The following is a 26,102-nucleotide window of genomic DNA, read 5'->3' on the forward strand; positions in this document are numbered from 1 at the left end:
ATGAGTGGATAAGGAAGATGTGGCACATTTATACAATGGAGTTCTACTCAGCAGTAAAGAAAAAATAAATTTATGAAATTTGCAGGAAAATGAATAGATCTGGAAAGGATTTGACTTAGTGAGGTAACCCAGGCTCAGAAAGCCAAACATTACATGTTCTCTCTCATATGTGGATCCTACCTATAAATGCTTGGACTGCCTTGTGAGTTGTAATAAAACTCAGTAGCAGAGGCCAGTAAGCCACAAAGGGGATATAAAAAGCTGGGTGGGCTGGAGAGATGGCTTAGCGGTTAAGCGCTTGCCTGTGAAGCCTAAGGACCGTGGTTTAAAGCTCAATTCCCTAGGATCCACATTAGCCAGATGCACAAGGGGGCACCCACATCTGGAGTTCTTTTGCAGTAGCTGGAAGCCCTAGTGTGTCCATTCTCTCTTTCTCTCTACCTGTTTCTCTCTCTGTCTGTCGCTCTCAAATAAATAAGAATAAACAAAAAAAAAAATTTTTTTAAAGCTGGGCATGGGAACACATGGCTTGAATCTCAGCACTCAGGAGGCAGAGGCAAAAGGATCATTGTGAGTTTGAAGCCACCCTGAGACTACAGAGTGAATTCCAGATCAGCCTAAGCTAGACTGAGACTCTACCTCGAAAAAGTAAAAAAAGGGGAGGGAGAGGATATAAAGGGAGGGAGGGAGGGAAGGGGGGCTTAAGGGGATGGTATTGTATATATGTTAGTAGAAGAACAGATTAATAGGGGTGGAAAGGCCTAAGTGAGCTCAAGGAAAGAGATTGAATAAAGGAAAGGTACGAGGAGGGCTAATCAAAATCTAAGAGGGTTTCAATAAATCATATGGAAACCTACAGTTTTGGACAATGACACACTCAGAAGCCATAGATTGTTACTAGAAAATTTTAAGTGCCAGGGATGGAATACCTTCCAGTGAGTTGTTGACCAGGGAGGTCCCTGATACTTCCAAAACATTACAGGTCATTGCCAAGGCCCTTGGCTTCCCACCAGGAATATATGGTAAGATGCTATTGCTGAAGATTTCACAGACTTGGGCTGCAAGGTCACTGAGAAATCCTGCTGGAGCTAAGCTGAAAACCTCCTCTGTGTAGACCAGTTGACAGAAAGCTGGATAAAGCTACACTGCATGCAGTTCCATGGGAGAGAGAGAAATCACCAGCAGAGATACTCAACAGCAGACATTGCAAGACTTAAATTTGGCCAGGCAGGCCAAATGAAACAACAGGTGCAATAGTGGCAGGTCTGTTATAGGGGAAACCCACCACTCTCCAACTAGACTGGAGGCCCACTCCATAGGAGGGAATACTGAAAACCTATGGTGGGGAAGCCATTATCCCTAGGGGTGTAATGCCTGCTGGTATCTGGTTAAAAGTATATACTAATTTCAGCAAACTGCCCAGTAAGCACTTCTTTTAATGCTCATACCCATATATTAATGCTACTCTCATTTTCATTTAGAGAAGTTTCTCTTTTCAGATGGCAGTGACCTTGGGAAGAGTCAGAGGCACAAAAGTGCTAAGAAGAAGTGACAAAGGAGTTCTCAGCACTGAACATATCTATCACACCTTCCAAGGCTCAGGGTCCATTGCAGAAGAGGTGGTAGAAAGAACATAAAAGCCAAAGGAAGGGAGGACTTCTTACAACGTGCTCCTCCAGACACAAAATGGCCTGGATATCCACCACCTCACAGTACCTGACACTACCTACACAAGACCATCATAATCAGAGGAAAAGATGATGACACCAAAACTAAAGAGAGATTGGTTGGGAAGGGGAAGGGGTAGGATGGAGAGTGGCATTGCAAAGGGGAATGAGGGGGGCAGGGAATTACTATGGTTTATTGCCTATAATTATGGAAGTTGTCAATAAAAAATAAGACAGAGCTGGAGAGATGGCCTAGCAGTTATGGCACTTTCCTCAAAACCTAAGGACCCATGTTCAACTCTCTAGATCCCATGTTAGCCAGCACACAAAGGGGAAGCAAGCACAAGTTTTACACATGCCCACTAGGTGGTACAAACATCTGGAGGTTGATTGCAGTGTATCAGACCCTGGTACACCAATTCTCTCTGTGTCTTTCTCTATATCTGTCTCTCTCTCTGTCTCTAAAAAACAGAGATACAGAGAAAGGGGCAGATAAAGAGAGAATGGGTACACCAGGGCCTCTAGCCATTGCAAAAGAACTCCATATGCATGTGGCTCCTTGTTCATCTGGCTTATGTGGGTACTGGGGAATCAAACTTGGGTTCTTAGGCTTCTCAGGCAAGTACCTTAGCCATTGAGCCATCTCTCCAGCCCCACATCAGTATTTTTTCTAGCAGTTGAAATTAGCTTCTCATTGCTGACACAAAGCACCCAACCAAAAGCAGCTCATGAGAGGAAAGTTATTTTGACTTACAAACTCAATGGTAAGCTCTATGATAGCAGAGGAAAGGATAGCATGAGCAGGGGCTGGACATCTCCTTTGCCACAGCAGGTGGAACACTGCAGCATAAGACTAAGCCAAGTTCTGGTAAGGGGGATCTAAATCTGCCTCCAACAACACACCTCCTTTAGCAAGACTGCACCTCCCAAATTACCATCAGCTAGGTATCAATGATTCAAAACACATGAGTTTATGGGGGTCACCTAATTAAAGCCACCACATTATGTCCCAGGCCCCTGTAACCTGATCAGCATCCACAATGTAAAATGCAATGCACTGGAGCGGGAGAGATGGCTTAGCAGTTAAGGTGCTTGCATGCAAAGGACCTCAGTTCAATTACACAGGACCCATGTAAGCCAGATGCGCAAGGTGGCACATGAATCTGGAGTTTGTTTGCAGTGGCTGTGGGCCCTGGTGCACCCATTCTCTCTGTTTCTCTTTCCCTCCCTCTCTCTCTCTCTCTCTCTCTCTCAAATAAATAAATATAAAAAGTAAAAATAAAATAAAAAAAGCATTCAGTCTAACTATAAATGTCCCCATAGTTTTTTTTCCAATCACAATAATGTTCAAACATCCCCATAGTTCAAGATCTCTTAGCTGTAAGCCATAAAAATCAAATAACATAATAGCACCGAGTAAAGATTCACACTGCAAAAGATGGCATTAGGCATGGCAAGGAAAGATGGACCCAATACAAGATCTAAAACAGACAGGGGAAGGAAACATCAAAGGCTGGAGATATAGCTTAGCAATTAAGGAAGTTGCTTGCAAAGCCAAAGGACCCAGGTTTGATTCCACAAGACCCACATAAGGCAGATGCACAAGGTAGCGCATGTGTCTGGAGTTAATTTATAGTAACTTAAGGCCCAGGCATGCCCATTCTCTCCCTCTCCCTTCCTCTGTCTCTCCTTCCCTCTCTCTCTCTTTCTCTGTCTTTCTCTTTCTCAAATAAATAATAAATAAATAAAATATCTTTTTAAAAAAGGAAAGAAAGAAAGAAAGAAAGAAAGAAAGAAAGAAAGAAAGAAAGAAAGAAAGAAAGAAAGAAGGAAAGAAGCATCAAGTTCCATAGCTCCATCTCCAACATCTCTAACCAGGGATGAAGTCTCTAGAGTTTCAATGATCCAGCTGTGCTGCTCATAGCCCAGGGAATCATTCATCCTGTGCCAGCAGTTCTTCTCGGTAGTTGTCCCATAGTGCTAGCTATGGTCTCCACTGCAATACACAGTTCATCCATGCCATGGCTCCATCAGGCCTCCATACAGGGACTCCAACAGCCCTGCTTCATGTGCCCCAGTGGCCATTTGTTAAACTCCATAGTACCAGGGGAGGGAAGCAAGATAGTGTACTTTGGAGAGCAGGACACTCTCAGCACTCAGGCAAGCTTTGCCAGCAAGTGCCTTTAACCACTGAGCAATCTCCCTCAGGCCCAGTATACAGTTATTATAGATAATAGGCCAGATGTGGTGGTCTTATGTTTTATTTGCAAGCAAAGAGAGAAAAAGAAGGAATTGGAATGTCAGGGCACCCTGCCACTGCAAATAAATTCCAGACACATATGATACTTTGTGCATCGGGCTTTATGTGGGTTCTGGGGAATCAAACTCAGGCTACCAGGATTTGTAAGCAATAGCCTTTAACTTTTGAACCCTCTCTCCAATCCTTTTTGAAATTTTTATTTATTTTCAAGTAGAGAAAGCGGGGGGTGGGGTGATGGCCATTTGTATGACTCCATACTCGGGAAGCTGGTATAAGAGAATGACAAACTTGAGGCCAGCCCTGGCAAGGCTCTGTCTCAAAAAAAAAGAAAAAAAAATTTTAAAGAGAGATTATGAGTGCTGGAGAGATGGCTCACCATTTAAGGTGCTTGCTGGCAAAGCCTAAAGACTGGGTTTTGGTTCTCCAGTACTCATGTAAAGCCAGATGCACAAGGTAGCGCATGCATCTGGAGTTCATTTGCAGTGGCTAGAGGCCCTGGGTACCCATTCTCTCCTCTCTCTCTCTCCCTTTTCTCTTTCTCAAATAAATAAATAAAATTAAAATTCATTTAAAAAAATAAAAAAGAGAGAGTATGGGCTGTAAAGATGGCTTAAAGGTTAAGGCACTTGTCTGCAGAGCCAAAAGATCCAGGTTAGATTCCCCAGACCCCACATAAGCCAGATGCACAAGGTGGTACATGCATCTGGAGTTTCGTTTGCAATAGCTAGAGGTCCTGGTGCCTCCATTCATTCTCTCTCTCTTTCTCTTTCTCTCTCGTTTATCTATCTGCCTCTCTGTCTCTTAGATAAATAAACTTAAATATATATACATTGGGGGCTGGAGAGATGGCTTAGAGGTAGGCACTTTCCTGAGAAGCCTAAGGACTCAGATTCAATTTTCTGTCTCCCTCTCTCTCCACATACAATATATAGTGTCTCCCTCTTTCTTTCTCACTCTCTCTCAAATAAATAAAATATTTAAAAATTTTTCTTTAAAATTAATGTCATGGAAGGGAAAAAAAGAACAATTTAATGTTAATGACCAAAAGAGTATTGGATATATTCAGTTATAAAAACAATTATATGCCAGGCGTGGTGGTGCATGCCTTTAATCCTAGCACTCAGTTGGCAGAAGTAGGAGGATAGCCATGAGTTTGAGGCCACCCTGAGACTACATAGTGAATTCCAGGTCAGTCTGGGCTATAGTGAGACCCTACCTTGAAAAAAAAACCAAAAAAATAAATAACTAAATGCAACTACAGGGCTGAAGAGATGGTTTAGCAGTTAAGACACTTGCCTGCAAAGCCTAAGGAGCCATGTTTGGCTCTCCGGATCCCACATTAGCCAGACTCACAAAGGTGAGGCAAGGGCAAGGTCACACCTGCCCAGTAGGTGGCCCAGACATCTGGAGTTCCATTGCAGTGGCTGAGGCCCTGATGAGCCAATTCTCTCTCCCTCCCTCCCTCTCTCCCTCTCTCTCTCTCACCCCCTCTCTAAAATTAAAAATTAAAAAAGTAAAACAACTACAGAGGCTGGGGAGATGGCTCAAAAGTTAAAGCTTGCTTGCAATCCTGTCAGTCTGGGCTCAACTCCCCAGCATCCACATAAATCCAGATGCAGAAAGTAGTACCACAAATATCTGGCACTTGTTTCCAGCAGCCAGACACCCTGGCACACACACTCACACACACACATGCAAATAACTTTAAAAAGAAAGACATTTGAAGAAAAGAATTTTTATACATTTTATTGACAACTTCCATAAGTATAGAGAATGTACCATGATCATAATCCCCTGCCATCACTCCCATTTTCCCCTCCCAAATATGCTCCCCATTGAATTCCTTCTTCTTTCCAATCGGTCTCTCTTCTGTTTTGATATCCTCCTATTATGAAGGTCTTGTGTAGGTAGTGTCGGGCACTGTGAGGTCACGAATATCAAGGCATTTTGTGTCTGGAAGACAGCACTGTAAGTAGTCCTATCCTTCCTTCAGCTCTTACATTTTTCCCGCCATGTCTTCCCCAGTGGTCTCTGAACTTTGGAGGGAGTGATAGAGATGTCTCAGTGCTGAACACTCCAGGTCACTGCTCAGCACTAATGTGAGTTTTGAGCCATCCTACTGGTCACCACCACCTAAAAAGAGAAGCTTCTCAGTGCTGTATGAAAGGAGAGAAGGTTAGCACTTCCCTTGACAAGGATGGAAGAGGCCCTTGGGCCTTACAACACGCATAGGGTTAAGGCATTGCCACCTACTTTGAGGCATTTAACCACTGTTTTTAGATTTCCACACTAGACATCAACAGACCTGAGGACTGCTGGGATAAATTCACCTCTAATCGAACAATAGGAATACTTATGTTTTTAGGAATTGAGCTTGGGAATTTGTGGAAAGAGAAGACAGAGTAAAAAAGAAAAAAAAAAAAAAAAGAAAAAGAAGACTTCTTTGCCAAGAGGGACAAGAAGAAGAAGAAGAAGGAACGGAGCAACCGAGCAGCGGCTAACCCGGCGGCACAAGCGGCCGGTTGGGAGCCAGAAGGGGCGACGGAGGGATGGGCGGGAAGCGGGCCTGGCGATGGCTGGACAGGAACTGGGATCAGGTCGGGGGATGGTGGCATCTCGGGCGTCGGGACCAGGTCCGGAGATGGCAGGCTCACCAGAACGGGAACCAGGCCAGGAGATGGTGGCATCTTGGGCTCTGGGGCCATCAAGGCTGTGACAAAGGATGAAGATGAATGGAAAGAATTTGAACAAAAAGAGGTCAGTTACAGTGGACTCAGAGTTCAAGCGATGCAAATAAGTGAAAAGGAAGATGATGATAATGAAAAGAGAGAAAATCCAGGAGATAACTGGGAAGAAGGTGGAGGTGGTGGAGGTGCAGAAAAATCTTCAGGTCCCTGGAATAAAACTGCTCCGGTACAGGCACCTCCTGCTCCAGTAATTGAGACCCCAGAACTGGCAATGCCTAGTGGTGTGTACAGGCCTCCTGGGGCCAGGTTAACCACAACAAGGAAACCACCACAAGGACCACCAGAAATATACAGCAATAGGCAGTTCCCGTCCCTGCAGTCCACTGCCAAGCATGTAGAAAGTCGGAACAGGTACTTAAAATGAATGCTACCTGGATTAAATGACCACATATGGCACATCTACATCTTATTTAGGGACATGAATTTTTTTAAGTAAATAAAGTGGGAAGAAATGTAAATGTTATCAGATGGAAACTTTTTTGGGGTGGCTTTTAAAGTAAATCCCAGCCTTTTCATCTCAATGAGAGCACAACTGGCTTGAATTTAGACCTCCACTTGGACTTGCTTCTCCACGCTGTCTGACAAACTATATAAGGGACTCTGGGAGGGCAGTGACTTGCCACACACATCTTTCTTTACTTGATCTAATCAGACCTACTCCCCTACAGTAGAAGGGAGGTGAAATCATTGAATGATGAGTTTACTTGAATGAGAAAATTGTTATCCTTATGCATAAAGAAAGAGATGTATTATCTACTAATTGCTAAAACTAAAAGTGAGTCTTAGGAGGAATATCATTACACAGCTTTTTTCTGGTTGACTTCAAGTTGGTCCCAAAATAACATTTGCAGACTTTACTATTGAGAAGATGGGACCACAGAGCTTCAGTACAGTATTAACTGTTTTCTGTTCAATTGAAGCCTTAAAATGGTTTGCAAAGGATTTTATATTCCCTTTGTCCTTCCCCAAGATTCTTCCTAAGGGGTGACTTACTACTTTTTCTTTTTAATACAAGGAAGAATATATTCAAAGTCTCTAGTGAAGAAGACATATTTACTGATTACATTTCTTTTCCCTTGGGGATAAAGAAATGGAGAAGAGACTTCCAGTTAAGATGGCGGCATAGGGACCATGCCAAAGCAGCCTAGGGGGGAAAAAGACCAAAAGAACTCAGCAAAATGCACACCTTTACTGAAGAGTGAGGTGTATAGGAAATTGAAACGGTAGGGGAGAAGTAGAAGAGATCCAGAGCATGCAGAGCCCACACAGGCTGGCAAAAGCAGCCCAGGCTGAAAGCCGCCAGGCTCGGCTCAAGCTGGAGGAAAAGCCAGGTGAAGGGAGCTTCCACTTACACAGGAGCTCTCTGCAACTCAAGAAACGGGAAGGGAGAGCAGCAGTGAGCAATGGAGGAGCAGATCACAACGTAGAAGAACACGTGGAACAGTGAGAGAACCAGAGCAGCTGTGGCTCCCTCCCCTCCCCCACTGCCTGAGCCCAGCTTCAGTGAATAGAACAGCGGTCCTGGGACCAACCACACCAACTTGAGCCAACAGCAGGACCCAAGCAGGAGCAGAGTCGGGCAGCAACATCAGTGGCTCCGACACCGGCAATAGTGGCCCCAGCAGCGGTGGAGCCAGTAACGGCAGCTTCACGGGCAGCAGCGGCAGATCCAGCAGCAGCAGCTTCAGTGGCAGCAGCAGAAGATCCAGCAGTGGCAGCTTCAGAGGCAGCAGTGGTGGAACCAGCAGTGGCAGCTACAGCAACAGCAGTAACAGATCCAGCAGCAGCAGCTTCAGCAGCAGCAGTAGCAGTTCCAGCAGCGGGGGTACTGATCTGCAGGGCCACAGTTGCCAGGCTCAGTTTGCCCCGCAGGAAAAGCCAGTGCCCAGCTCCAAATTAGGAGAGCTGCCCAACGACCCAGCCAGCAACTTGACTGAAACCAAAATCATCCAAAAAGGTAACTGGGATTGATTGCACCAGGGAAGGGTCTCACTTGGTCACAAGCTGACTTGGATCCCTCAACAGACCAGAAATCTTAACCTCTTGGTTGATAGAGGATCTGGTTGTTATAATTATAACTACTCTTGCATAAATATTCGGTGCTGTTTTTGATTGAATGTGTACAGTGTTTAGTTAAATTTTAGAATCTACTTGTATTTCATTCCACTCAGCACCCTTGAATACTGCCATAGCAGGGAAACTCAACCCCTAGGAACACCTTTGTAGATACTCCGAGAGCCTTAAGAGCCACACCTAACACCTTAAGCTCCTATCCTGAAGATATATAACATCAAATCAATTGATACAGCTAAGAATACCTAGCTAGCTAGAAAATGCAAGCATTAACTTAATCCAAGATGCAAAAATATATACATTATAACACAAGAAACACTAAAAAGCAAGACAATATAAATCCACATAATAGTATTAATGCATCAGAAATGACCTCCAGTGAACAAGTTAGAGGAAATGCCTGAGAAAGATTTCAAAAGAATGATTGTAAATATGTTCAAAGAAGTCAGAGAACAAATCAAAGGAGTCAAAGAGGAACTCAAAGGAATCAAAGAAGATGCAGGACACCAATTTCATGAAATAAAGAAAGCAATACAAGATATAAATAAGGAAATAGAAATAATAAAGAAAAACCAGTCAGAATTACTAGCAATGAAGAACACACTTAATGAAATAAAAAAACTCTGTGGAAAACCTCACCAGTAGAATGGATGAAGGAAGGACAGAATATCTAAGCTACAAAACCAGGTGGCAGATCTAATACTGTCCAACAAAGAGAAAGACAAACTTATAGAAAAGTATGAGTGGGAATATCAAGATATTCGGGACACTATGAAAAGATCAAATATAAGAATTCAGGGGATAGTACAAGGAGAAGAATTCCACTCCAAAGGCATAGTGGGTGTCTTCAACAAAATCATAGAAGAAAACTTCCCCCAAATTGGGATAGAGGTGCCAATGCAGATACAGGAAGCCTTTAGAACACCAGCCAGACAAAACCTGGAAAGAACCTCTCCTCGTCATATTATAATCAAACTACCAAACACAGAGAAAAATCAAGTTACCTACAAAGGCAAGTGATCAGGATTACAGCGGATTATTCAACACAAACTTTAAAAGCCAGAAGGGCTTGGAGTGATGTATTCCAAGTTCTGAAAGACAACAACTGTCAACCAAGGTTACTTTATCCTGCAAAGCTATCCATTCAAATAGATGGAAAAATAAGGACATTCTATGACAAAAGCAGGTTAAAGGGGTATTTTAAGATGAAACCAGATCTACAGAAAATACCTGATAGAATGCTCCATGCTGAAGAAAAGGGAAAGCACACATATAAGGAACCTGGAAAAAACAAGCAATACTCAAATACTAGTTAACACAAGAGAGCAAAGGTAGAACTGGAACCACAATAAAAAAAATGGCAAACATAAATACACACCTTTCAATAATATCTCTTAATATCGATGGCCTCAATGCCCCAACCAAAAGACATGGATTTGTAGACTGGATTAAAAAGCAGGATCCTACAATCTGTTGTCTCCAAGAAGCTCACCTTTCTACAAAGGATGGACATTATCTTAGGGTGAAAGGTTGGAAAATGGTGTTTCAAGCAAATGGGCCTAGAAAACAAGCAGGGATTGCAATCCTAATATTTGACAAGGTAGACTTCAGTCCAATGTTAGTCAAGAAAGATAAGGAAGATCACTTTATATTGATTAAGGGTACACTCCAACAGAGGACATTACGATCCTAAACATCTATGCACCTAACATGGAGGCTCCCAAATACATCAAACAACCAATATTAGAACTAAGGTCACAGATAACACCAAACACAGTGGTGGTGGGTGACTTTAACACCCCACTCTCATCAATTGACAGGTCATCCCGAGAAAAAATAAACAGAGAGGCATCTGGACTAAATGAGGTCATAGAAGGAATGGACCTAACAGATATATACAGGACATTTCATCCAAAGGCTGCAGAATATACATTCTTTTCAGCAGCACATGGAACATTCTCTAAAATAGACCATATATTAGGACACAAAGCAAATCTTAACAAATTCAGGAAAATTGAAATAATTCCTTGCATTCTATCTGACCACAATGGAATTAAACTACAAATCAGTAGCAAGAAAGGCTATAGAGCATACACAAAAGCATGGAAACTAAACAATACACTACTAAATGATGAATGGGTCAATGAAGAAATCAAGAAGGAAATCAAAAAATTTATAGAGTCAAACGATAATGAGAACACAACATACCAAAATATCTGGGACACAATGAAGGCAGTTTTAAGAGGTAAATTTATAGCCTTAAGTGCCTATATTAAAAAAAACCAGAAAGGTTGCAAGTAAATGACCTAATACTTCACCTTAAAGCCTTGGGAAAAAAAAGAACAAGGCAAACCAAAAATCAGTAGACGGGAAGAAATATAAAGATTGAGGCAGAAATTAATGAAATAGAAACAAAACAATCCGAAGAATTAATGAAACAAAGAGTTGGTTCTTTGAAAGGATAAACACGATTGATAAACCCCATAGCAAATCTGACCAAAAGAAAGAGAGAAGAGACACAAATTAATAAAATCAGAGATGAAAAAGGTAACATCACAACAGATTCCAGAGAAATTCAAAAAATCATAGGGACTTACTATAAAAGCATATACTCCACAAAGTATGAAAATCTGAAAGAAATGGATAATTTCCTTGATTTATATGACCTACCTAAATTAAATCAAGATGAGATTAATCACTTAAATAGACCTATAACAAGCATGGAGATCCAAACAGCTATCAATAATCTCCCAACTAAAAAAAGCCCAGGCCCAGATGGATTCACTGCTGAATTTTACCAGACCTTTAAGGAAGAGCTAACACCATTGCTTCTTAAGCTTTTCCAGGAAACAGAAAAAAAGGAATTCTACCAAATTCCTTCTATGAAGCCAGCATCACCCTGATACCAAAACCAGGCAAAGATAGAACAAAAAAAAAAAAGAAAATTACAGACCAATCTCCCTCATGAACATAGATGCAAAAATTCTCAACAAAATATTGGCAAACAGAATACAAGAGTATATCAAAAGGAGCATTCACCCTGACCAAGTAGGCTTTATCCCAGAGATGCAGGGATGGTTCAATATACACAAATCTATAAATGTAATACATTATATAAATGGGTTGAAGGACAAAAATCACATGATCATCTCATTAGATGCAGAGAAAGCATTTGACAAAATCCAACATCCCTTCATGATAAAAGTCCTACAAAGACTGGGAATAAAAGGAACATTTCTCAATATAATAAAAGCTATTTATGACAAGCCTACAGCCAACATATTACTAAATGGGGAAAAACTAAAATCAGGAACAAGACTAGGGTGTGCACTGTCCCCACGTTAACATAGTTTTGGAAGTCTTAGTCATAGCAATAAGGCAAGGGACACACATAAAAGGGATATAAATTTGAAAGGAAGAGATCAAGTTATCATTATTTGCAGATGACATGATTCTATACATAAAGGACCCTAAAGACTCTACTAGCAAACTACTAGAGCTGATCAAAACCTACAGCCATGTAGCAGGATACAAAATAAATACACAGATATCAGTAGCCTTCATATATGCTAACAACAAACACACAGAGGATGAAATCAGAGAATCACTCCCATTCACAATTGCATCCAAAAAAATAAAGTACCTTGGAATAAACCTAACCAAGGAAGTAAAGAATCTCTATAATGAGAACTTTAAAACACTCAAGCAAGAAATTGCAGAAGACACTAAAAAGTGGAGAAACATCCCCTGTTCCTGGATTGGAAGAATCAATATTGTGAAAATGGCAATCTTACCAAAAGCAATCTACACATTTAATGCAATCCCTATCAAAATTCCAAAGGCATTCTTCATGGAAATAGAAAACACAATCCAAAAATAAATTTGGAATCACAAAAAACCTTGAATATCTAAAATAATACTGAGCAACAAAAGTAAGGCTGGTGATATCACCATACCTGATTTTAACCTATACTACAGAGCCATAGTAACAAAAACAGCATGGTACTGGCACAAAAACAGACAGGTAGATCAGTGGAACAGAATAGAGGACCCAGATGTAAGTCCAGGTAGCTATAGCCACCTGATATTTGATAAAAGTGCCAAAAATACTCATTGGAAAAAAGACAGCCTCTTCAGCAAATGGTGTTGGGAAAACTGGATATATATCTGTAGAAGGATGAAAATAGAGTCTTCTCTCTCTCCATGCACAAGAATTAAGTCCAAATGGATTAAAGACCTTAACATCAGACCTGAAACTCTGAAGCTGCTAGAGGAAAAAGTAGGGGAAACCCTGCAACATATTGGTCTTGGCAAAGACTTTCTGAATACAACCCCAATTGCTCAGGCAATAAAACCACAGATTAATCACTGGGACCTCATGAAATTACAAAGATTCTGCACTGCAAAGGACTCAGTGAAAAAAGCAAAGAGGTAACCTACAGAATGGAAAAAAAAATCTTCGTCAGCTATATATCTGATAGAGGATTAATATCTAGGATATACAAAGAACTCAAAAAGTTAAATACTAAGGAATCAAACAAGCCAATCAAAAAATGGGCTATGTAGCTACTGCAAACAAACTTTAGGTTTGTTACTAGGAAGAGAACTGAGATAAATGTGAAGAGGTTTGTTAAATGGTGTGCTGTACTGGAAATCTGAAGGTTTGCAGCAAATTTAAGTTCCAACTCATTATAATTTTGATTATAATTGTGAAATTCTCAAAATGCACATGAATCAAGTTTTAATATACTATATGATGGGTGGATGAGGCTGTCTATTGTACCATTTCTTTGGGTTCTCAGGCATGGTTTGGCAGTGTAAGAACTCTGTATCATTAACAAGTTCAATAAAAAGTAAATATATGGAAAAAAAAGAAAAAGAAGATAGTAGAATAGAAAGTTAGCAGATAGGAAGGGCATGACAGTACATAATTTAACCCCAGAAGTTGGGAGGCAGAGGTAGGAGAATCATGAATGCAAGACCAGCCTGATAACCTGTCAAAAAAAAAAATAAACAACAAGGATGGGGGTGCTATAGTTAAATCAGTTTTTTTAATTCTTTTGTTTATTTTTATTTATTTATTTGAGAGCAACATACAGAGAGAGAAAGTGGCACAGAAAGAGATAGAGAATGGGCACGCTAGGGCCTCTAGTCACTATTAACAAACTCCAGATGTGTGCGCCCCCTTATGCATCTGGCTAACATGGGTCCTGGGGAATCAAGCCTCGAGCTGGGGTCCTTAGGCTTCACAGGCAAGTGCTTAACTGCTAAGCCATCTCTCCAGTCCTAAAATCAGTTTTTACATAGAGTTATAAAACCAGATTTTTATAAAGCCTGAAGGTGGCCTTGAACTCACTGTGATCCTCCTACCTCAGTCTCCCAAGTGCTGGGATTAAAATATGCCACCATGCCCAGCTACTGTTAGTTAGGATTTTAATTCATCTATTTCCTATCAAAGTCACCAAAACAAGAGACTCTTGGATGTGAGTTGACCTTGAATATTTAAGTTAATGCATTCTTCTATCTATTATAATTCTCATGTGAAGTTTTGGAAGTCATAAGAATTTTAGCACTTTAAATAAATTTGATGTGTATCTCATCTAAGTTAATGTCATTTTAGGAAACAGAACTTTGTTTCCTGTGTTGGTTTTTATTAAGGCTGAATCTCATGTGGGAAGCTACAGTGTGTTCTTTATTTGTGATCTTGACTCACTGCTGAAAGCTGTAATCCAGTAAGCCATTCTGGGCTTTAATGTTTTAGAAGAATTTAAATAAGTGAATAAAATTTTTACCTATTCTAAAAAAAAAGGTCTCAAACAAAAAGTGAGAGAGTAGCCTGGTGTGGTGGTGCACACACTGGGGAGGCAGTAGGAAGATCACTGCGAGTTCAAGACCAGCCTGAGACAACAGAGTGATTCCAGGTCACCCTGAACTAGAGTGAGACCTTACCTTAAAAAAAAAAAATAATGAGAGTAGCATTACTATATGGGCATAAACATAAGGGTTTAAAGGGCAGTTTTGTGGGCATAATATACACATTTAGCCAGACAACAGTAATAGTTTTCCCCCTAGGGCTTATGACCTCTCAAGCCATGGGCTTTTGACTAGGTTTTCAGTACCAAGCATGAATTCCCTCCCATGGAGAAAAGAGGATTTTTTTGTGGGGTGGGGGAGTGTTGAGGTAGGGTCTTACTCTAGCCCAGGCTGACCTGGAATCTCAGGCTGGCCTTGAACTCACAGCAATCCTTCTACCTCTTCCTCCTGAGTGCTGGGATTAAAGGTGTGCACCATCACAATCGGTTAAGTTCTAAAAAAATTTTTTAAATATTTTTTTGTTTATTTATTTATTTGAGAGCGACAGACACAGAGAGAAAGACAGATGGAGGGAGAGAGAGAGAATGGGCGCGCCAGGGCTTCCAGCCTCTGCAAACGAACTCCAGACGCGTGCACCCCCTTGTGCATCTGGCTAACGTGAGACCTGGGGAACTGAGCCTCGAACCGGGGTCCTTAGGCTTCACAGGCAAGTGCTTAACCACTAAGCCATCTCTCCATCCCATAAGTTCTAAAATTTTTATCTGGCCTACTCACAGCCAGATGATGTATCTCATACCCAATACAATTTTCCATTCAGAGCTGGAAAGACGGCTCAGCAGTTAAAGACCCTTGCTTACAATTTCCCATTCACCAAATTATGCATGCAAGATTTTGTTTGTTTGCTTGTTTGTTTTTAAGGTAGGGTCTTACGCTAGCTCAGGCTGACCTGGAATTCACTACGTAGACTCAGGATGGCCTTGAACTCATGGCGATCCTCCTACCTCTGTGTCCTGAGTGCTGGGATTAAAGGCATGCACCACCACACCCAGCAACAAGGTTTTTTAAATATTTTATTTTTTATTTATTTTTTGAAAGAGAGAGAGATGGGTACACCAGAGCCTCTAGCTACTGCAAACTCCAGATGCATGTGTGGTGGTTTGATTCAGGTGTCCCCCATAAACTTAGGTGTTCTCAATGCTAGGTTCTCAGCTGATGAAGAGCTGGGAACTAACGCTTCCTGGGGGCAGTGTATTGTTGGGAGTGGGCTTATGGGTATTATAGCCAGTTTCCCCTTGCCAGTGTTTGACACACTCTCCTGTTCCTGTTGTCCACCTGATGTTGACCAGGAGGTGGTGTCCACACTTTGCTCATGCCATCAGTTTCCCCTGCCATCATGGAGCTTCCCCTTCAAGCCTGTAAGCCTCTTTTTTCCCACAAACTGGTCTTGGTTGGGTGATCTCTACCACAATGCAAACCTGACTGCAACAACGTGCCACCTTGTGCATCTGGCTTTTAAGTAGGAATCAAACCTTGGTCTTAGGCTTTGCAGGCAAGTACCTTAACTGTTAAGCCATCTCTCTAGACCATGTGCAAGATTTTTATTATTGCTTACTTTACTTTTGTTTATTTTATTTTTGTTTACATGTATGTGCTGTTTTATTAGTATATATATGCAAGCTGTCTGTCAGGTGTTCTGAAGATGTTTGCATTAAATCATGAGTTGCTGAAAGCGACTTCTTATGTGACCTTCCCTTCAGCATCCACCCACTTGCAGATGGAATACATGCTGATCCCAAGCAACAAGAAGTGGAGGAAGATGCTTTTTTGCTCCACCTATAGTTGCTCACAGACAGCTCTCGATTTTCCCACCAGTCCTATGAGGAGTGTGTTGTTATCACAGATGAGCTTAAGATCAGAGAGGCTTCGAGGCTAGCCCAGAGACACACAGTGGATGAGCAGCATGGCAAGGGTCTGAATCCCTGGAGTCTGATGCCAGAGCTCTTTGAAGCCCCTAACTTAGGCACGCAGAAGCAGGACTTCCAGGAAAAGCAGATTCATTCTACCCCTGCTGGTTCAAGGAACTTGGCAAGTGCAAGTGTGGGTTTACACCCTACATCAGCAATAGAGATACTTTTTGAACCAAGTCATCATATTTAACCCCAAGACAGCTTATCAATGAAAAGATCATCACAATTCTGAACTGGATGAGCTCCATGAGCCACCACCCACAGCAGTCTGCCTGGGCTCCTCCTGATGTTCCCCAACATGGACGACTGCCTCATGTTCATCATGAACACAGCAGAATCCTAACGTCTCCCTCATCACTCCCCTCTCAGAAAACACAGAAGCACTATGGATAAGGGCATACGAGAAGTCATTGTACAGTGGCCAAATGAAAAACAAAACTGAGTTTCCAAGACACTCCTTCCAGGGATCATTTCTAGAACACATCACTAAAACCTGAGCTTAAACTAAAGGAAGAGAATTCTTGTTCTAAGATCTCATTTGTGCCTAGAGTTAAACACAGAAGTTTCCTGCTTCCTCGGTTGATCATGGGAAAGACAGTCCTGATAGCACCCCAGGCAAATTTAAAGCCTATGCCAGAGCTCCTTCCTGGCTCTTGAATGGAAGTTAGAAAACCAGCCAGCAGTTTGAGCCCCAGGGTTGCCACCTGCCCAGTGCCCAGTGTTCACAGTCAGTCCAGGAATGAGTTCTCACCCAGGATCTGAATCAGCCAGTGATTCACATACACGAAATTGTAGAGTAATGCAATGGTGGAATCTGATTCAGCTTTGGACCTTGCAAAACTGGTTTCTCAGCTCACATCAATGCTTGGCTTGTTACCTATCAAGACAATGGATATTATAATCTGTCGTTAGAAATATTTTTAAATCAAATTGTTCAATAAATATTTCTGATCCACCTACTCTTTACTATGAAATGGTACTCATACATGCATACATGTCTGTGTGTGTGTGTGTGTGTGTGTGTGTGTGTGTGTGTGTGTGTGTGTTTGAGGACATATTTTTGTACAAATATCTTGCCAGCCTTCCTTTGTTTTCATAAGTAGCTCAGTAATAGACTGCTTGCCTAGAATGCAGTAGAGTTTAATTCCCAACACCACAAATAAATAAATAGATAAGAAATAAGCAAATAAATATCCAAGCCAGGTGTGGTGGCATATGCCTTTAATCCCAGCACTCAGGAGCCAGAGGTAGGAGGATCTCCATGAGTTCGAGGCCACCCTGAGACTACAAAGTGAACTCCAAGTCAGCCTGAACTAGAGTGGGACCCTCCCTTGATAAACCAAAATAAACAAATAAATATCCAAAAGGAATCACTGACCCAGAAATGATGACCAGGTTCTTCTCATAATGAAGCTGCACGGGTTTCTAAACCTTGAGACATTAATTTCAAGGGCTTTCCAGCAGTCTCCTATTTTTTTTCTATTCAATATTAGTGAGTAATTAGATGTTACATTAATTTATCAGACATCTACTTAATTTTTTCTCCTTAAAGATTCAACATTTTATAAGCTTGATACTTGTCACTAAAAAAAAAAAAAAAAAAAATCAACATTTTAATAACCCAAATGAACACTCAAGGATCTCCAAGTTCAGTGGGATGGACAAAGCAAGACTTGTCCACAATCAAAGTGGAAACACCTCTCTCAAGGTGACCTGACTTCTGGACCATACCCAAGTTGTTTGAAAGTAAGGCTGGGGATTGCTCAGTGGTTAAAGATACTTGCTTCCAAGTTGGTTGAAAGTGACTAGGGGCTGGATCATGGGCTTTTATATACTGAGGATGAGCCTCCTTAGCCCAAATGGAAACTAGGTATCAAGTTGAGATGAACTTTATTAGTTAAGCTTAAGAGTATATAGAGGAGCCTGGCGTGGTGGCGCACACCTTTAATCCCAGCACTCGGGAGGCAGAGGTAGGAGGATTGCCATGAGTTCAAGGCCACCTGATACTACATAGTGAATTCCAGGTCAGCCTCAGCTAGAGGAAGACCCTACCTCAAAAAAAAAAAAAAAAAAAGTATATAGAGGAATTTGATTGGATATGGTGGAGGTGGGTCAGGGAAAAGGGCACAGACTCTGAGACCCCACAGAGAGTTCAAGGAGAGCCTTCAAGGGGGTTAGTGAAAGCCTGCCAAGACTGACTGATTTTCTCAGAGGCCCATCTTCGCTCTCTGACATTCTTCCCTTAGTTTAGGTCCAGAACAATGTTTCCTCACATGTTTCTTGTGAGTCAATGTGCATGCTGAGCAAGATCACAATCTCTGTTCCTCCACCAGGTTTTCCACGCTACAGAGGGGGGTCTTAGAAGTGAGAAAGGGGTACCCATCTCCAACATGGTATTATGGAAGTAGGAATGATTAGCTAAGGAGAGAAGTACCCCAGACATTCTCTGAGATATCCCAAAGAGCAGGGTCATGCATGTGCAGTCTAGCCTAGGTTGAACACTGTGAAGATCTCATTATGTGCTGGGAAAGAAACCGCTGGACAGCCCTCAAGAGCTTGATTCTACAAAGACATAGGTCTACTCTTCTCATATCAAAGGGAAAGGGACCCAGTCCTCTAAAGGAAGCTTCCAGCATCTTCCCTGTACTTGTGTTGGCCTTTTTTCTATTGGTACCTCTGTACGTTGTGAACTTTTTAACACCTGTCCTACTTTGATAAAACTGGATCAATATGAATGTCACATTTGGAACAAGTAGATCCCTAGGGAACAGGTATTGAGCAAATCCTTGTGGAGAAAATATTTCTCTTTCATATGATGCCAAAGATGTTATCATGGAGAACCAAGCTGAAAAGTGCCAGAGTTCTAACACTAACTTTGTAGGCTACTAACTCCTCCCTCCCACCTCACTTGCATCGGGAGCTGGAGCTGCTCTTTGACCGTGGAAACTGCAGCGGGTCTTGGCTCTCCAGGCACAGAGGCCTTATCGTACAGCCTTGGTAAAGCAGACTTCAGACACAGAGGCATTAATGGCCTTGGTGGAGCAGACTTCAGACATGAAGGCACTGTTTTGAGAAAGTTTTATTTTCTGCATATAAGCTTGTGTCTGCTTGAATAAACTTGAGCCTTGATCAGAACTTGTCTTGGCTCCATTCCTTGTGTTCTTGTCTCAGGTTCATTCCCACTCCCTCCTTCAGGGTCTGTTTCGACTCTTGTGCCACAGGCCGGCACAGCGTGGTGCCCAGAACAGGGACCTGAATACGAGGGGCTTCAGTGAGGAATGCCAGATTCAACCCAGGATCCGTGGAAGAAAGTAAAACTAACAAGAGGACTGTAGTTGCCCACTCAGTCTTCTGGAATAAGGTAAGTTGGTGCAATAATAGGACAAGCAAAGAGTAAAAAGGAGCTCATTGCTGTAGTAAAATATATTTTAAAAGCACAAGGAATTGGGATTGCTTCAAGTTCTTTAAGCAAATTTTTTGATTTTGTTAATAAAATGAGCCCTTGGTTTGTAGAGCAGGGAAAATTCTAACAGCAGATGATTGGAAATCTCTAGGCAAAGCTTGTTTATCAGGAGGATTTGTTCTTTTTGTTTGTGCATGTGTGTGCATATGTGTGTGTTCATTGTGCTTGCTAGTTATGTCATGTTTATGACTGTTTGTAACTAAAGAGATAAGATGGACGCAAGTGACACCCCTTTCTCTTCTAGAGAACCATTTCAAGGAAATCAAAAACCTGAGCATAGACATTAAAAAGGAAAAGTTAAATGTCTTTTACAGGAGTGAATTCGCCAGATATTTGTTCTAGGTCAACTTCACCTTACATAGAGGATTATTAAAAACAACAGAAATCCCTCTGAGGAAGTAATTTATAATTTGTCAGATATTTTTTAAAAAGATTGTAATGTCCTGTTACTTAAAAGGAGGAGGTAACTGACCTGACTTCTAAGCCAGCCTGCCTCAAGATAACAATACAATTTGCCTTAGTTACTCCTAATAAAATCATTTCCAAGTGTGTTATTGGTATTTGTGACATAAAATTATATTAAGACTACTTTCTTTTTAGTAATACGATTAATCAATTTGGTGTAATTTTTTAATAGCCTTATAAGAAAGATGATTAATGATGGGGTGAGATGAATTGATTGAAGGAACTGGGAAGGAATTTTTCAATATTGGGACATAGAGTGCTTGTTAAAAATGCCTTTTGAGTGGTACTTAGATCAGAATGTTAAAGTATGTAAATAAAGGTGTGTAGATATAAAAAAAAAAAAGAAAGAAAGAAAATTTCAGGCTAAACCTAAACACCATGCCTAAAGTTAGAGGTTTTTAAACTGTTTACAAACTCTTAAGAAAAAAAAAATTAATTTTCAGGCTAAAATATGTTGGGATAGCTTGCTTAAGCTTTATCAAATTTAAGTCATGAGTAAAACATAAAATTGTTTTATGTTAATAACAATTTCATGAAATCAATAGCTATCAAGTTTAAGCCAAAATCATTGGTTGTCAAACAACGTTGTTTCTTTCAAAAAGATTTATCAAGGGTTATATTCATATTTAGCTAGCTGTTTTGGCTCAGAAAAGACCAGATTCTACTCTATTGTATGTAAAGTAACTGTCTCAATTTTAGCATCTTAAGTCCAGTGCTTATAACAAAATTAACCCTTAAGACATATTCAGACATATTCCCTACTTTAGGGTACAGCCTCATGCTCAAACAACGGTCCTCATCTAAAAAATATATATATATATTCAAGCTCCATGGTTCTGTTTCCAATGTTCTCTGGGTAATTTGTACCCACACAGGTATCTGAACTAATCAAAGATGTTTTCACACAGGTGCTAAGACCTTATACTATCTTACTTGTCCTTTTCTGGTAATTTCTCAGTTAAATTAGTTAAGTTTGTAAATCAACCAGTACTGTTTTCAAGACTGGTAACAGGTTCTGCCTATACTTTTAAATGTTAGATATTTGCCTGGGGTAGAGTGAGACCCTACCTCAAAAAACCAAAAAAAAAAGAAACAAATCAAATAAATGTTAGCTATTTAAACTGTGAGATGTGCCTACTTTCTATACCCCAGATATATGGCTTATGCTGCCACAGTACAACAAAAATTTTTAAGATAGGACAAAATGGGGCTGAAGAGATGGCTTAGTGGTTAAGCACTTGCCTGTGAAGCCTAAGGACCTGGGTTCGAGGCTCGATTCTCCAGTACCCACATTAGCCAGATGCACAAGGGGGCGCACACATTTAGAGTTCGTTTGCAGTGGCTGGAAGCCCTGGCACTCCCTCTCTCCATCTATCTGCCTCTTTCTCTCTCTGTCACTCTCAAATAAATAAATAAAAATGAACAAAAAAAATTAAAAAAAAATAGGACAAAATGATTTTAGAAGCCTTTATGCCATTCTTTAACTATGTCTATTTCAGTAATTAAATGTGCTCTATATGTACATACACCCAGGGTGGTGTAACTTCCTTTCTAAGTGTGTTAATCACCTATGTAGAAGCCAAAGCTGATTGGAATCATCGGAGTAAAAGTGTCAATATTTTGGCCTGTATTCCCATGTCATGAGGCCACTGGAGATGATGGGACACTTCTACACTGGCCCCCAGGTAAGTCACCTGTCTTCCTGGGCAGGGAGGATATGGAGAACCAAACAAAACTGGTGTACAATGTGAAACATGAGAGTCACAATTGAGCAGCAATCAGTCCTCCTGACTTCCCAAAAAAGGGAAAACTACTTGGCCAGCATGACCCTGACTCATCCTAATAGACAAAAGACACCAGTAAGCTATGGGGCTACTCCTGTGTCCCTAAAGTCTCTTTGGAGAGCCATTAATGACCTCCAAAATTAACCCTTAATTAACTTTTGGCTATCTGCATGGTCTTAAACACTCAGAAAGAAATGTATAACCAAAGATTAAAAAATACCTTAAATATATGAATGGCCTGTTAACTAATACAAGAGCATTTCAAGAGGGGAAACAAACAAACATCAAGACATCTTTTCCACACAGTTCTAATTCTATAATAAAGAAAAACAACTATAGATGTTCAAAGGGTCATTTTCAAATCTAAAATATGTAAATAAGTTCTGAGGCCAAAAAATATATTTGTACAGCTTTAATGGTACCCAATAGCTCTTTATTATCAAGATTAAATGTTGTATATAGGGCTGGAGAGATGGCTTAGCGGTTTAGCGCTTGCCTGTGAAGCCTAAGGACCCCGGTTCGAGGCTCGGTTCCCCAGGTCCCACGTTAGCCAGATGCACAAGGGGGCGCATGCGTCTGGAGTTCGTTTGCAGAGGCTGGAAGCCCTGGCGCGCCCATTCTCTCTCTCTCCCTCTATCTGTCTTTCTCTCTGTCTGTCACTCTCAAATAAATAAATAAAAAATTTAAAAAAAAAATGTTGTATATATGTTTCTGATAAGTCTGCTAACATCTCATCTGTTTTACAAGCCATGTTGAATACTACTGTGCCATTAAATAAACAGTTTTGAAAGAAAATCTCAGCCAGCTCATCCTCAGCTGGTCCTGAGATGATCCAAGCCTGTCTACCTGGATTCCCTCAAACTCCAAAAAAACAAGTTTGCTGTGTGCTCACTTCTCATTAACTCCTTACTTTTATTCTTTCTCCCCAATGTACTCTTTCAAGACTATCTTCCTACACTCTGGGGTCCATTAAAATAGCTCTCCTCTCTGGGAGTGACTCTCTAACTGCAACAAGTCCCCACTTCGTGTCCCGTTCAGCAGGAAATAATAAATGATCTGATGTCTTTGACCCAGTCCCCTAAAGCAGTTGGAGTGTCTTCTCATGAAAGGGAGAAATAAAAAGGGGAATAGACTGTCTACACCATGCATTCCTATAGTCATAGATAAAGTTTGCTTAAAATATGTTTGTTTAAAGTTCCTCATATAAAATTACAGAGCTTGATTGGAATGCCATACAGATTACCAATAGATCTGCATCACCTCTAAAACTTACAATGCTAGTTATGAAAATTGGGTAAAGGACAAAATACACTTGGAAGGAATTTGTCACCATGATAACATTTCATTACATTTGGTTAGTTTACATTCAGAAATTCTAGCTATACAGATTTTGATGCCAATAAGGCTGCTAATGATTTACTTACTGCAATTAAGTATGTGTTGCCTGTTTGGGACTCTCTTAGTTCCTGGATAGGCAGCTTTGCAGCTATGGGAGTTTGCCTTCTGCTTCTCTTATGCCTATTGCCTATTTTCTTCAAGTGTCTAATGAAGTCTATTATGAATGTTTGTGCAGAGGTCCAAGGTATGCACTCTCCCTCAGACTTTATCCTAATTCTCCCCGAATTTTGTCCAGCTGGTAGCCAGAGATGGGTAAGATCGGGGGAGGAGGCATCCAACCTAAGACAGGGCACGTATTGAAGGATAATACGTTTGTCCAATGATGGGTAAGGATGTGCTTCTGCCTCTGACAACCTAAGACAGGCACAGTCACTTCTTTTAATAAATAAAGAAGGGGGCTGGAGAGATGGCTTAGCAGTTAGGCGCTTGCCTGTGAAGCCTAAGGACCCCGGTTCAAGGCTCGGTTCCCCAGGTCCCACGTTAGCCAGATGCACAAGGGGGCGCACGCGTCTGGAGTTTGTTTGCAGAGCCTAGAAGCCCTGGTGCGCCCATTCTCTCTCTCTCCTCTATCTGTCTTTCTCTCTGTCTGTCGCTCTCAAATAAATAAATAAATAAATAGAAAGAAAGAAAGAAAGAAAGAAAGAAAGAAAGAAAGAAAGAAAGAAAGAAAGAGAGAAAGAAGGGGGAGATGTTGGGAGCTATAGCTGCTCTTTGACCATGGGAACTACAGCTTGTCTTGGATCTCCAGGCACAGAGGCCTTATCGTACAGCCTTGGTGAAGCAGACTTCAGACACAGAGGCATTAATGGCCTTGGTGGAGCAGACTTCAGAAGGCACTGTTTTGAAAAAGTTTTATTTTCTGCATATAAGTTTGTGTCTGCTTGAATAAACTTGAGCCTTGATCAGAACTTGTCTTGGCTCTGTTCCTTGTGTTCTTGTTGCAGGTTCATTCCCACTCCCTCTTTTGGGGTCTGTTTCAACTCTTGTGCTGCAGGCCAGCACAACTTGTTCCTCAGCATGAGAAGAAAGGAGACACCCAAAAGGGTGGTGTTGCAGTCAAGTTCACTTTACTGACACAGAGACTAGATCAAGAGCAGCTTGTGAGGGGAAAGGGTTTATTTTGGCCTAGGGACTTGAGGGAAGCTCCACTGTAGCAGGGAAAACGATGGCATGAGCAGAGGGTGAATATCACCTCCTGGCCAACATCAGGTAGACAACAGGAACAGGAGAGTGTGCTAAACACTGGCAAGGGGAAGCTGGCTATCACATACATAAGCCTGCCCCCAACAAAACACTACTTCCAGGAGGCTCCAATTCCAAAACTGCCATCAGCAGAGGGCCTGGTACTCAGCACACATAAGTATATGGAGGACACCTGAATCAAACCACCATAGGTGGTAAGTTGATTTCAACAAGAAAAAAGCAAAATGATGGAGAAATACAGGGTGAATTCCAAGTCATCCTGGACTAGAGTAAAACTCTACCTTGAAAAACAAAAACAAAATTCAAGGTAGTGTCTCACTCTAGCCCAGACTGACCCCTGGAATTCACTCTGTAGTCTCAGGGTGGCCTTAACCTCAGGGCGATCCTCCTACCTCTGCCTCCTGGGTGTTGGGATTCAAGGCATGCAACACCACGCCCGGCTCAACCCTGGAACTTCTGAGACATTTTTACAGTGGGCATGATTGTCTTGCACAAACACCTTGGAATCTGGTTTAATCTGAGCCTTAGGAAAAAGCCCAGAGACCATCAGTGCTTGAGTTGCTGAGAAAGCACAAGGCAAGGACAAGAGCCACACCAGCACCAGCAACAGAACCAGATACCCATATGGTAGTCTTGAACAAAGCCTTGTTAATGATCTGTGCAGAGCCGAGTAGCATCTAAACCAAGGGTGAAGATACCAAAGGGTACACACTGATATGAAGATATTCCAAGTCCTGTATCCCATTTCAGTCCCCATCTTATAACTACCAGCCCCCGTGAAGACTGTTCTGTTTTGTTTTTGACAAAAGCAGTCTTCAGGTTTCTACAGAATAACCTGGGCAGGTGTCAGTATAGCCGACATGGCAGAGGTATCTGCAGTAAAGCTGGTCAGAAGCTAATAGCTCATACTTTTTTGTTTGTTTGTTTAGTTTTTTGAGGTAGGGTCTCACTCTATCCCAGGCTGGCCTTCAACTCCTACCTCTGCCTCCTGAGTGCTCAGCTCATACAATTTTTTACACACTTAAAAATCATTTATTTGTGTATGTATTTGCGTGTCTCTGTGAGGGGTGCACCAGGGCCTCTTGTTGTTGCAAAGGAACACCAAACACATGTGCTGCTTTTTGTGTACTGTTTTACATGGGTGCTGGGAAATTGAGGCCAAGAGAGCAGGCTTTGCAAACAAGCACCTTTAACCACTGAGTCATCTCTCCAGTCCCTCAGCTGATACATTTTGCTTGATTAGGCAAAATCAGTGATTTGT

General features: G+C 41.4%; 1 protein-coding gene and 1 non-coding gene across 2 annotated transcripts; both read left to right on the forward strand.

The window, feature by feature from the left end:
• Positions 1 to 6,080: 6,080 nt before the first annotated feature.
• On the forward strand, positions 6,081 to 6,206 carry LOC123462662. The gene has a single exon (XR_006638444.1). It is a non-coding gene; the product is annotated as a U6atac minor spliceosomal RNA (small nuclear RNA).
• A 145-nt stretch (positions 6,207 to 6,351) lies between these two features.
• Positions 6,352 to 7,346, forward strand: LOC123462232 (protein CDV3 homolog; the record flags this gene model as incomplete). Its single annotated transcript, XM_045155200.1, has 1 exon — positions 6,352 to 7,346. A coding segment is annotated over one exon (687 nt), but the record flags the coding sequence as incomplete, so codon positions are not given.
• Positions 7,347 to 26,102: the final 18,756 nt, after the last annotated feature.

Source organism: Jaculus jaculus, chromosome 7, assembly GCF_020740685.1.
Source record: "Jaculus jaculus isolate mJacJac1 chromosome 7, mJacJac1.mat.Y.cur, whole genome shotgun sequence".
Classification (NCBI taxonomy): Eukaryota; Metazoa; Chordata; class Mammalia; order Rodentia; family Dipodidae; genus Jaculus; species Jaculus jaculus.